Source organism: Caretta caretta, chromosome 9 (assembly GCF_965140235.1).
Source record: "Caretta caretta isolate rCarCar2 chromosome 9, rCarCar1.hap1, whole genome shotgun sequence".
Lineage (NCBI taxonomy): Eukaryota > Metazoa > Chordata > Testudines > Cheloniidae > Caretta > Caretta caretta.
This window is the reverse complement of record NC_134214.1, coordinates 25,209,292-25,222,468: the sequence shown is the minus strand read 5'-3', so window position 1 is coordinate 25,222,468 and position 13,177 is coordinate 25,209,292. Positions and strand designations below refer to the sequence as shown.

Sequence of the window (13,177 nt, the reverse complement as noted above, 5' to 3'; positions counted from 1 at the left end):
AGGAGAGATTCCATCAAAGCTGAGAACTTGATTATCAGAGCAGATCTTAACAGACAGATGGGAGAACACAGTAAGGAGTATGACAATCACCATGGAGGATGAGTTTTCGGAACCTGAAATGAAGATGGTGAGGATATCGTAGAGTTAGCCAGAGCCCAAGGACTGAGTGTTGTCCATACATACTTTGTAAAGAGGGAGAAGCACTTAATTACATACATGAACGGTGCCAACAGGTGCCAGATTGATTACTTTTTGACATGAGGAAGAGATCTAAAAAATGTGAGAGACTGTAAAGTGATCCCAGGAGAGCAGATTGTGGACCAACAAAGATTGCTTGTAATGGACTTTTGGTGATTATGTTAGTGGGAGACAAAAGATGAGTTGTGGAACAAAGGATAAAGTGGCAGGGGCTCCTGGAAGGTAATTTAGTCTGAGATTTAAGCATGAGGTTCTACAGAAGTTGGAGAATGACAAAACCGACCATGATGATACCAACAAAGTTTGGGGGGAAAATATCCAAACAAGTTACAGAAGGTGCACAAGTTACCTGTGGCTAGATGAAAGGAGTGTAATTTCATGGCAAAGAGACATGGTGATGGTCCAGCGATGTGCATGTGGCAGGAAGGAAGAAAGAGGAAAGGTTTAAATGATGGCAGAAAGAGTGAATGGGGGAAAGTTATGAAGACTACAAGCTGGTAAAAAAATAATGGTGAAAAAGAGCATTGCAGAAGCTAATAGTCAGTCATGTAAAGCCTTATACACAAGACTACTTAAAGAGAAAAGATTAGCCAAGATAAGGCAAAGAAGTACAGAGCACTTAAGAGCTGTGACATGTGTCAAAGGTGAAAACAAAAGAGTGCTGGTGGAAATCTACAAAATCACTAGGAAGTGGCAGAGATTTTATGAGAAGCTGCTCGATGTAGAGAATGTGAAGAAACTGTCGAGGGACGTGTCTGCAAGCAACAACCTCACAAGACCTATCAAAATGGTGGAGACAGTGGTAAAGATGATGAAATGTGGGAAGGCAGTGGGACCAGACAGTGTATCAGTTGAACCAGTCAGAGCATTAGGCCATGAGTAGGGCCCTACCAAATTCACAGTCCATTTTGGTCAATTTCATGGTCAGAGGATTTTTTAAATCATAAATTTCATTTCAGCTATTTAAATCTGAAATTTCACGGTGTTATAATTTTAGGGGTCTTGACCCATAAAGGAGGTGGGATCGCATGGCTATTGTAGGGGGGGGCTGTGGGACTGCTACCCTTATTTCTGCAATACTGCTGATAGTGGCGCTGCCTTCAGAGCATCTGGAGAACGGCAGCTGCTGCCTGGGAGCCCAGCTCTGAAAGCAGCCCAGAAGTAAGGGCAGCAATACTGTGACCTCTCCCAAAATAACCTTGTGACCCCCCCTGCAACTCCCTTTTGGGTCAGGACCCCCAATCTGAGAAACGCTGGTCTTCCTGCATGAAATCTGTATAGTATAGGGCAAAAGCACACAAAGGACCAGATTTCACGGTCCATGATGCGTTTTTCATGGCCATGAATTTGGTAGGGCCTTAGCCATGAGGGAGTAATGTTGATGACTAACTTTTTCAGTTTACTTCCCTATACTGGACAAATGCTTGACAAGTGAAGGAAAAGCACATTGGTCCCAATCTTCAAGCGTAAAGGAGATGTGAAGAATGTAGCAATTATTGACGCATCAAGTTAATGATCCACATCATGAAAAGGCTGGAAAGAATTATTGAGAAAAGACTTCAGGAGAAGCTGGAGTAAGCAACAGTCAGTTCAGGCATATGCCAAGAAAGTCAACAATGGATGCAATGTTTGCACTCTGAATACTGCAGGAGAAGCATAGGTAGAAATGCCAAAAATTACACTTTGTGTTTGTGGATTTAGAGAAGGCTTATAACAGTTCCTACAGAATTGCTGTGGTGGTGCCCATGTTTGCACAATCAGCTGAAGACATATGTTCAGACTAACATGGATATGTACTAGGGTGGCCAACAGTAGCGAGAAGCAGCAGTGGCTACAATGAGTCATTCACTGTGATGGTAGGTCCACATCAAGGATCAGCTTTAAACCCATTCCTATTTGTGATTGCAATGAACACCCTGACACAGGAGATTAGAGGAGAGGCTCCATGGAGCATGCTTTTTGCTGATGACATAATGTTGTGCTGTGAAGATAAATATGAATTGGAAAGGGACTAGAACTATGCAGAGCTGTTTTAGAAGAAAATGGCTTATTAATCAGCTGACAAAAGACAGAATACATGTGATGCTTCGTTGAGAGGGACAACGAAAAGCCACTAAAACTAGAGGGTACAGAGTTAAAGTCTGTGCAACAATTTAAATACCTCAATTCAGTGTTGAGCCATGATGGGAATGTGGATGCTCTGCAATAAGAATATGCCAAGTAAATTAGAGAGCAAAGTGTATAAGGTGATGATTAGGCCAGCCATGATGTATGGGCTGGAACGCTGGCCAATGAGGACAAGAGAAAAACAACTACTTCACACTGACAAAATGAAAATGCTTGGGTGGATTCTGGGTAAGACAAGAGCTGATAGGCTAGGTAATGAAATGGTACAAGACATGATGAAGGTAGCCCCCCACACGGAAAAGCTGAGGGAGTATCACTGAGACAGCTGGGTCATGTGAGGCAACAAGATGTGGGAAGTCCTAGAAAAAGGTGGCTTGAGACGCTGATGGAGGACATGAAGAAGGGTGGTGTCAGTTTGGAAGATGGACTTAAGAAGAAGACTTGAAGACAAAGAACAAGAGCCACCCAACCCAACTGACAGGACAAAGTGAAGGCAAAGAAGACGATGAAAACAACAAAAAAGAGAGGCCAAAAGAAGGAACTGCTAGTCTGAAATCCCGCCAAGGTGATGAAGAAAAAGGGGGGACTATCCAGAAAAAAGTTTATTACAGTGTCTCCTGCTTCTACAGCAGGCATTAAAGGCTACTAAAGCTCTTAAAGGCAGTACCTCTTTATCTTAAAATATATAGTGAGAATTGCTATTGTCGCACATATCCCAGTATCTTATGCTTCCCAAGTGTACATTATCAACTGCAGGGGTCAGGAAGGATTTATTTCCACGATGTACAGTGTTGCACAATTGTTTGTTTTTTTCCCCACTTTCAAAGGTCACTTCTGGAAGCACAGTGCTGCTGCAGTAGATGGACAAATGGTCTAATCAACTATTGCAGAGCCTGTGTTCTCCCAGTGTTTGTTCTTAACACATTCTAGTCTATCTCAGAATGCTATTACTGATGAGAAAATCTGAACATCGAGTTTCTAGAATGACTGAGATTCTTATAATTAAACTCAGATGGTCAAATTTATCCCTGGTGTAACTCCAGTGATTTTGATGTTATTAACTTTGAGTTTGACTTCAAACTCCACCAACTTAGTCTCAGAGATGTTTCACACAGAAACACCAGGTTATTGGGCTATGACAGATTTACTAAAAGCAACAGGAGGAAAGAGAACAATGGGGAAGACATGGAAAATGTTATTAGAGCCAATGTTAAGGTGAGCCATTTAATAAAGGGCCGCAGAGGAGAAACCAGCAGTGGCTATGCTTTGTCTGTATGAGACACTCATCTCAACAGCAAACATTACTTGTTAAGATTGCTAACAAATAAAATTTACCAAACAGGTGAAGAAGATAGTGAAGTAAAATATGAGCAAATTAATTTGCACATTCAGTGCCAAACTTAAAACTTAAGAGTAATGTCTGTCAGACTTTATAGAGCTTTACACCCAAACAAATAACATTAAAACTACCTTCAACGCATCGACAACCATCCTGCAACACCCGGGCATACATCTCCACTTTGGACTGAGATAGAAGTTGGTCTCCTGTCAGGTATGTATTGTGAGATGAAGCAATATAGTAGTTACAAAGGGGCTGATCCATATCCTGGTGGACTTCAGAATGCAAAGGGTTAAATATATCACAAGCAGAACTGCGCATGAAGCTGGTGAAACCTTTGAACAAAAAGAAACAGTTTTTCAAGAGTGCAGTGTACCTGGACAGATTAACCTTAGTAGAATACACAGGTTGATAAAATAAATACTATTTATGCTAAAGCCTGTCAGTGTTAATCTGCCACCCAAGAATGGCTGTGTCATGTGGGATGAATCCACCATCCTGAGTATCTGAACTACCATCTATGGTTTGTCTATTTCTTTTGCAAGTTCCTTCAGGCGAGGCCAAAGACCGATAGCATGGGGCACGGGTCACTTGCTGGAGGATTCTCTGCACCTTGAAGTCTTTGAGGACTTAAATAGCTCAGACATAAGTGAGAGGTTTATTGCAGGAATGGGTGGGTGAGATTCTGTGGCCTGCATTGTGCAGGAGGTCAGACTATATGATCATAATGGTCCCTTCTGACCTTAATGTCTATAAGTCTATGAGACCAAATTCATTGCTAGCATCAACAGGAGTTACACCTGCTAAAGTCAATGGGAGTTCAGACCATTTATGCCAGACAAGTCTATCATTTTCTCCTGGTCTCTACAGCATCACATGCACTGTTGTCTCTCAAGAAATATTAAACAAACTACAAAACAAACAAAACAGAACAATGTAGTAATATGTTTACAAATCCATGCCTACCAAAGCCAGCAGAGTTTGGACAGCAATGGCACTGAGCTAAGGGATTCATAAGACATCTATTAACAAAGAATAGCGTGAGCAGAAATTTGTATTCAAGTAGTAAATATGAAAGCTTAAATAATGAATGGCAGCAATATGGCAAGACTAAGAAAAGCAGAGATCTGCAATCCCATTATCAAGTCAGTGTTCACATCATACATTTCCTTCATGCCCTTAAGGAGTATATGATGGAAATCTGTGTGTAAAAATTATTTGGAACCCTGGAGAGTTTCCCTGGGCCAAATCTGATGCACAGACTTAGGCAAGTACTGTATGCTAACACAGTCTCTTGCAGTTCAAACGAAAACATTCCAATAACAAACAGAACAAAACAGCTCATCATTGTTTCCATTAAAAGTTATAAAACTTCCTTTCTTCAAATTATTTGATAAGATTAAAAATTATTTATCTTAATCTAAACACCACTGCAAACAATCAGGTACTTTGTACCCAAACAATGCCTCGCTGTCATTAAAAACTGCCCTGCACAGATGCGACCCTCGGCAAGCTGATATCTCCTGACTCCTTGGGATGCGTTGTGGAATGGGGGAAGGGATGTCAATTGCCTCTGCAGCCACATCCCTCTTTCCAAAGACCCGGGAGAGTGTTCCTGCAGGTGGGGGAACCATTTGGAGGAATGGGGAAATGACTGGGTTGGTGTAAGGGATGGAGTGGGAGCCTCGTGTTGGGGGTATGAGGCATCAAGGGGATGCACATTGTCTTTCTACTGGCCCAGTGAAGATTATGGACTAAGAGTGATATATCCTGGGTATCATAGGATGGTCATCTCCTGGAAATGAAACCAATCCCGCGCACCTGTGCCCAAACAGGTGTTTCCACTTAGCATAATTAAGGGCCATGGCAGCACCTGGGCCAGGTAAATAGGAGAGAGCTGGTGCATCAGGACTGCTTGAGTGCACAGACTGGAGAAGCAAAGGACGGGGCAGGTGAGAGCTGCCTGGGAGACAGTCCGCAGGGAGTGGTAAACTTTGCAGGTCCTCACTGGGCAGAGAGGCTAGTGCACTGACAGTCCTGAGCTAGAGAGGCTGACGGGGCTGAGAGCTAGGAGTCAACAGAAGGGCTAGTTTGCTGTCTGTCCTGAGCTAGGAGGCTGGAAAGGGCTGAGAGCTAGGAAGCTGTGGAGGGGCTAGCTGCCGGCCGTTGCTGAGCCACAGAGCCATGGCTGGAGAGGGCTGAAGGCTGAGAGCAGGAGAGGGTGATGCCTGCTGGCTCTCTGAGCCAGAAAACTGAAGCCTAGGAGTGAAGTGTGGTGAGAGATGTCAAAGTTGCACTGGAGAGCTGGAGCATGGTGAGAGATCCCATGGTGAGAGATGCTGAAGCTGTGCTTGGTGTGTAGCATGTACCCTCTGGACTATGCTGGGGAATTTGGGACTGTGCTTATGGGATTTGTGTTATAGTTTATCTGCACAGGGCTTTCTCTCATGATAAATTAAGCTGCTAAGGCTATTTTTATTCGGAAAGACTATTTGGCCTAGTCCTGGGGACTCTGAAGGAGAAAATGAGGCAGGTGTGCCTGTTGTGCAAGCAGCCCTATGATACTGGGATAATATTACCTCTTCCATGGAGCCTTCTTCACCAGTGGGATCCCTCTTTAAGAGAAATGTCGGGACAGCTGGAGCCAGAGTAAATGCCTGGCAGCTGCTCGGAAAGAGATATGGAGACACAGGGCCTGCAAGGGGATAGGCCTGGCCTCCTGGAGATCCCCCAGAATTTTGTACTGGTAACCATTTCCATGTTGGAACCCACACTAAATGCAACACTGCAGAAATATTCCAATAGGTCACAATAATGTGAAAACGACCTAAATCCAGCTCTGGCATAAGTGGACACGATTCCCATTTAAATTAATGAGAGAGCTACCACTTATACCAGGGATGAATTTGGCTCCGAGGTCTCTACCATATCCTGACAAGGAATCAGAGGGCTTGATTCTGATTTCATACCACCATGACTCCACTGCATCAGTTACTGATTTACACCAGTGTAACTTAGATCAGAATTGGGACTAGAGTTTAAATAGCTAACTTTAGAATATGGAATTTAAAATGTTTTAAAGGGACAAAGCAAACTATTAAGACTCTGAATGTAATTAAGTGTGAGGGGAGCGTTATTAAACCTAATAGGAATAGAAGTGTTTTCAAATGTTTAAAATGCCACAGTTTGTTGCTTTGTTTTGTTTTCTTAATTCTAGCCTAAGTGAATTTCCCAGAGTAACAGAACTTATGGCAGAACCATGAGGATAAATCCAGGCCTCCTGTTTCCTTGCTGTGGTTTAGCAAGAAGATGATTTATTATCCCTACAGAATCCAACAAGCAAATTAATCTGCTCATGGAAGTTACCTTCTGGGCTAATTAACCGACCGTAGCACTTAAATTATTTCAATCTAATTCTGAAAGATTTATTGATACATGCAGATCTGAATATGGTATTAAGTTGGTTTCAGAATTAATATACCACCTGCAGCCTTGTTTTTGCAAATGAAAGGAGCAAGTTTCTAAATCTTGTAAGAAAATATTCTGGGCCCTATTATGTTCCCTGCTGCCACTTACTCGAGTGTAAATTAATGGACCACTGTAGAGTGGTTTTACACTAGTGCAACAGCACCAGTTTTTTTTACATCAATGAAAATAGGTTATGGTATAAACAAACACAAATAATCAATTAGCAATAAGAACCAATACAAATTTGTTTGCACTCTTGTTTTAAGATGATATTGGAATCACTTGCAGTACAATTGTGGCTGGTAGTACAGTACTAGAACCCATTGTTCTCCCATTTTTCAACCCATAACTTATTAAAATACCCCCCAAACAATCATGTGGTTGAGCCTTCACATTAATCGGTTGTAGTCATCAGACATTAAAAGCCACATCAAGGAAAACGTTGTTAGAACTCTTCCACTCTACTGCAATGGAAATAAATTGAGAATCAGATACTTTACCTTCTATCCCCAGAACATTTTGCTCCTTGTTTTCTTCTGAAACTTCAAACTTCCTTATGATGTCAAGGCAATATTCTGTGGTCACATTATTCATCTGCACAAAAATGACAGCACTGGTATACATATTTTTTTCTAGTATGTGACCAACATGTCAAAATATACTTCAGGCCCCTGTGTCTGGCTGAAAATCTTGTGATCAAACACTGAACTCAGTCAACCATGAATAAAACTGGCAGTAACACTATTCTAAATTACCTTTGTTTTTTTTCTGGGGGGGGAAAGGGGGAAAGAGGGGGTTGGTAACTCTCCACAAGCCTCATGCTCTTTATCTTTTAACTTTTAGGATGAACATGGTAGAGAATTGATAATCACAACTACACTGGTTGGTTTAAGAGCTGAAAATTTGCAGGAAAAGAGTCTTTAATAGTTCGAATTCCAATATTATAATAGTAAGTACAGAGAAAGGATTGATACTGATATTTTTAATGCAATTTACTTTTTAAAAAATCTGATTTTTTTTCCTCACACTTGTTTTCGACAATTAACTTCACTGCTTTCAGCAGTTACTTGTGATACATAGGAGATGTGACCGGAGAATCAGGTCCAGAGATGAAAGTCTGACCCCACTGAAGTCAGTTATCTCCTTTCTATAATGACAAGTAGCTGTTTTTCATACCCTAAACTTAACAGAAGTGAAGTGAAAAAATGGTTAGGTTAGGCATATTTTTTCCACAAAAATGATACTATCATATTTCCATAAAGCTTCTCATTCTTCACCAAAGTTAGTTCAAACACTGGCTTTGCATAACTTCAAATTAAGACATCAATCATACTTCAAGTGAAAGAATCCAGGAAGATAGATGTTTTCTTTCTCAAATTGTACCTAGTCTGTATTAAATATTATTGCTTCAGGCAAAGGCAACAAGGCGGATTGCTCAGTGTTGCAGGTTATTTGCTATTCACGGTTCAGATTCAAAGAAATGTTCCCTTGGTGGCTTGTTGCTCTTCCTTCTCATTGACTGGAGGAATTTACTTTCTTTTGGCTGGCATTTCCAGTGACTTTACTACTTCTATAGCCTTGATTTGCTTTTCATCCTCCCTACCATTGTCTGTAGGTAAGCAGGCCCAAGTACCAACACTTACCTTTGTGGACATCTTTTGAGGAAGGTTGAGATCCTTGAGCGGAGCTCTTTAAGGGCCTAATTCTGCCAGGTGCTGAGCATCTTCCAAGAGATGGTGAAGGCCCTGATTCCCACTGACCACTTCTCAAGAAGCACTCAGCACCATGCAGCATAGGGCCAAAATGTGAAAAAGTGGAAGGGGGAAAAATCTTAATGTGCAAACAGTAAGTGTCATAATGGGAGGGAAACAGATAGTGATATTAGTAGATATAACATAAGATCGGCCATACTGGGTCAAACCAAAGGTCCATCTAGCCCAGTATCCTGTCTTCTGACAGTGGCCAATGCCAGGTGTCCCAGAGGGAAGGAACAGAACAGGTAATCATCAAGTGATCCATTCCCTGACTCCCATTCCCAGGTTCTTGCAAACAGAGGTTAGGGACACGAACTCAATATGGGCAGAAGTGAATTATCCTAGCTAGTGAGAAGTTCAAAAAATGTCACTAACTGAGAGGAAGGGACAGAGTCTCATCTACTATCCCCAGACTTATGTGCACTATTTAAAACTAGCAGTAACTTGGGAAACATTCATATCTGTAGCAGTAATGGAGCCTGTAATATTGCTGGGCTGCACACACAAATGGGCAGGTCTGAAAAGACTTACTCGTATGCTTAACTCTATGCACTGTAAACAGCCCCCATCAAGGAGTTATCCACAGTGCATAAACTTAAGCACGTGCAGAAGTCTTTACAGGATCAGGACCAGAGAGAAGCCACATCTGATGTTTCTGCTGTCAGTTACACCAACTTTATGCTAGGAAAATCAATTAACTGCCATACAGTTACTCTAGTACTGAAGTGAGAGCAGAATCACTGTCAATATTTGCCACTTCATCAATCCTGTAATACTAAAGTACTTTCTGTTCAGTCAGGAAGGTACTGCAGTTACAGCAGATACCTAAGGATGTTGAGATTCTAGTGATACACAGAAAGAGATATTAATCCTGATGTTTGCTTTGACACTGTTTCTTTGGATCTCATTTGAAAAGAACCTTGGCTATTGAAATGCAAATTGTCAAGCAAAATGAGATGCCATTATCTCCAGGCCTGTCTCTCAGAGGTTTACACGTCTTCACTCAACCACAAAAAGTAGTTCTCTAATGAGGTTTTCTGGCAACTTTTTAATGCACACAAATGCAACCGCATAAAAGTTTTCCTGGCAGAATTTGATCCTTAGTTTGCACTAGGAATCATTTCATCTTACACTGCTGTGTTGTTGTTTTTTTAAGTCCAAATAACAATGGGACAATGAAGTTTCCCCTGGCAACACAGTCCGTGCCGCTTCCCGCAGCTCCCATTGGCCGGGAATGGTGAACCACAGCCACAGGGAGCTGCGGGCAGCCATGCCTGCAGACAGTCAATGTAAACAAACTGTCTCACGGCCTGCCAGTGGATTACTCTGATGGGCCACGTGCAGCCCATGGGCTGCAGGTTGCCCACCACTGATCTATGCTCTCTGTATGTCTCTATAAAACACTGAAGAGATACCACAGTCACTTTGAGCTCTTCCCTTCAGACACTAATGATATTGGTCTCTCTTTTCGCTATTATGATACTACTTCTGACTCCCAGATATTGCATAGAAATCAGAAGGTGAGTCAGTGTACCACATCCCCACTCAGCAAATGTTCCTGGGCCTCCTGGATTTTTACAGATTTCATGGCTGCGATGGCTTTGCAAACATCTTCAAAAGCAGAAGTTATCCAGGGTTATTCTGCACCACCCATTGTTTCACATGTTATGTGATACATTTGTGGTAAAAATGGATGGTAAGACGTTCACACCATTAATGCATGATGCATATCTTTGTCAATAAGGCTATAAGACACCTCTTCTAAGGACCATAGGTATTTGTGGCAAGCTGTGCTAAGCCTAAAAGCACAGCTAGGCCATCCAGACTGCCGCATGTCACTAGTGATGTCCCTATTTGCCAGTATTGGCTCCAATTCAAGAAAGCACTTAAATATGTGCTTAAGTCCATATGCAAGACTATGCTTACGCATACGCTTGAGTTCTATTGATTGCTATGGGATTTAAGCCTGTGCTTAAGTGTTATTGTGACTAACATATTTTCCTTAATGGAGACCATTGTTTGGGACTGCCATATGCTATCGTAATACAATCAGAAGTGTGGCCCCATTGTGCCAGGTGCTGTTCAAACCCAGTGTAAAAGACAGTTCCTGCCCTGAAGAGTTTACAATCTAAATAGACAAGAGAGGCAGACAAAATGGACAAACGCAAACGAATATCAAACAAAATATATGCAAAAACTGAAGCAGAAAACACAGCCAGAATGCGGAATTATTAAAGTGAGGGAGACTTCTGCTGAGGGTCTCTCTCTCTGCCATCATCATCATCAATTGAGTAGATGAAAAACTTGTCAGGTTGCAATAGAAGACAGGCTGTCTGACCATGTGTGTAAAGTGTATTCAGTCTCCTTCTGCACAGACATGCCTTCTACACCATTAGCAGGGTTTCAACATTCCTGTGTCTTTTCCTTTGCCTCTGCCAGTTTTAGGTGAGCACTCAGTACCCTAGAGGAAGCAGCCACATTTACCTTTGCTTTACTGGGATGCATTAAATAGAATAATTGGCCAGTGTTTCTGAGAGCTGCAAGAATAAGAGTTATGCACCAGAAGTAGCATATGGTTTAGTGGCTCTTCCTTACCATGACTTTTAATGCTAAAAAGTAGAAGACTTGGTATTTCTAAGAATTTTCACTTCAACTTTCATGCCAAGATGCCAGCAGAGAAGGAGGTTTAACAGGTTTTGAACAGTAGCTCCAAGATTTTAAGCTGAAGTTAATAATTTTGTCATAATATGACCATCCTGCTTCTGTCAGCCCAACCCCTCACAATTGGTCCTTCTCAGCTACAGCACAGAATCTTTGAACTGTGTTCCTAAAAATTGCTCAGGTTTCTCAGTGCTTCAGAAGAAGCAGGGTGAGCACTGGGTACATTTGTTTGCGGTGCTCCTCATGTCTGAGAGAGACCAGCTGTACATGACTGAGCAATTTCTTTTCTGTGGAAGACAAAGAATGGGAAATGGAGTGTGACACGTGAAGACAACAACTGGTGAGCATCTTGGCGGCTGTGACCCATAAGCTGAGAACTGCTGCTCTCAGCTAATGGAAAGAAACATGAAAATAGTGGATGACTTGCAGGTTCTTAAAGCTAAAGCTTTCAAACAAACCTCAATACAAATACCAAACATCGCTAGTATACTGAAATAACTATACACTGTAATCATAGGACAGAAATATCTATCAGCTCATATCTCTCTCCCTCCAAATGTTATAGAGAGCACAGGGGATGGCTCAGTTTGTTTCTTAGAAAATTTTATTTATAACTCCAAGCTAAACCTGCATCATGAGAAGCCTACTAGAATTACACAGGATAATAGAAATGAGAACACTTCACTGAAGAAAATAACTGATTATCCAAGCTCAAGTAGAGGCTGCTCTTTGATTGTAAAGGCTATTCCTAGCAGAGCCTTCTTCAGCACAACTTGTTGAGAATTAACTTTTTCATCATTTTCACAGGCTCCTTGATGTCTGTATGGCAGCGTTTGCATGTGTAATAGGAATGAAAATGTCTAATCTAGGCAAAGGTTACAGCTGTTAAGGGACAGGAGTCCCTTCACTTGTGCTCTTTTAACTTTAACTTGAGAGAGATGACACAGATTCTCACTTCTAATTAAAATTTACTTTAATTAAATTGTAAAATGCCTTTTACATGAACGGTAATGTTTGAATATAGGCATATATGGATACATCAGTTACTGAATATGCTCATTAATACTGGAACGTAAATCTTTTGAATGTAGGAATTTATACGCTGCTGATGAAAGACTGATTTTGATGCAGACATTTTTCTTTCAAAAAACCAACCCTCTACAGGTTCAGCAAGATGTTGTTTTTTGAGTATTTGAATGAGTCATCTGTTGGCCTAAAATAAAATGTCACAAAAACTCATCAAGAAGTGACACTATCCCTGGCTTGCAGAGGAGAGAGTGGAAGGAGGATGTCACAGTCCCTCTGGGTAGGATGTTAGAAAACTCCACCACCCAACAATCAAATGTTAGCAAAGCAGCAATAGAGCGATGAGTAAGGCTTTGTCACCCACGTCACAGATTCCGTGACTTTGTCACCCACGTCACAGATTCCGTGACTTTCCATGACCTTTGTGACTTCTGCAGCAGCCCATGCGGCTGGCCCGGGAGCCGTCTGAGCAGCCCCTGGACCAGTCACACCGGCTGTTACTGGGGCAGTCTCGGACTCCCCCACACCCCAGCAGCAGGAGTCGGGGTGTAGGGGGACTCAGGGCTGGGGATTGGGGTGCAATGCGGTGCTTACTGGGGGGCTC

At 41.9% G+C, this 13,177-nt stretch overlaps 1 protein-coding gene across 9 annotated transcripts in view; it reads right to left on the bottom strand.

Moving 5' to 3' along the window:
• PLCH1 (phospholipase C eta 1) overlaps positions 1–13,177 on the bottom strand; it is a 158,769-nt gene that overhangs the window by 45,398 nt on the left and 100,194 nt on the right. For 8 of the 9 annotated variants that reach the window (XM_048865258.2, XM_048865260.2, XM_048865261.2 and 5 more), the window contains 2 exons: positions 7,633–7,726; positions 3,796–3,999 (listed from right to left, as the gene is read on the bottom strand). In XM_048865258.2, the coding sequence (XP_048721215.2) occupies positions 3,796–3,999; positions 7,633–7,726 (298 nt within the window). The remainder of the gene's footprint in view (positions 1–3,795; positions 4,000–7,632; positions 7,727–13,177) is intronic. The other variant, XM_048865259.2, reaches the window with a different exon arrangement.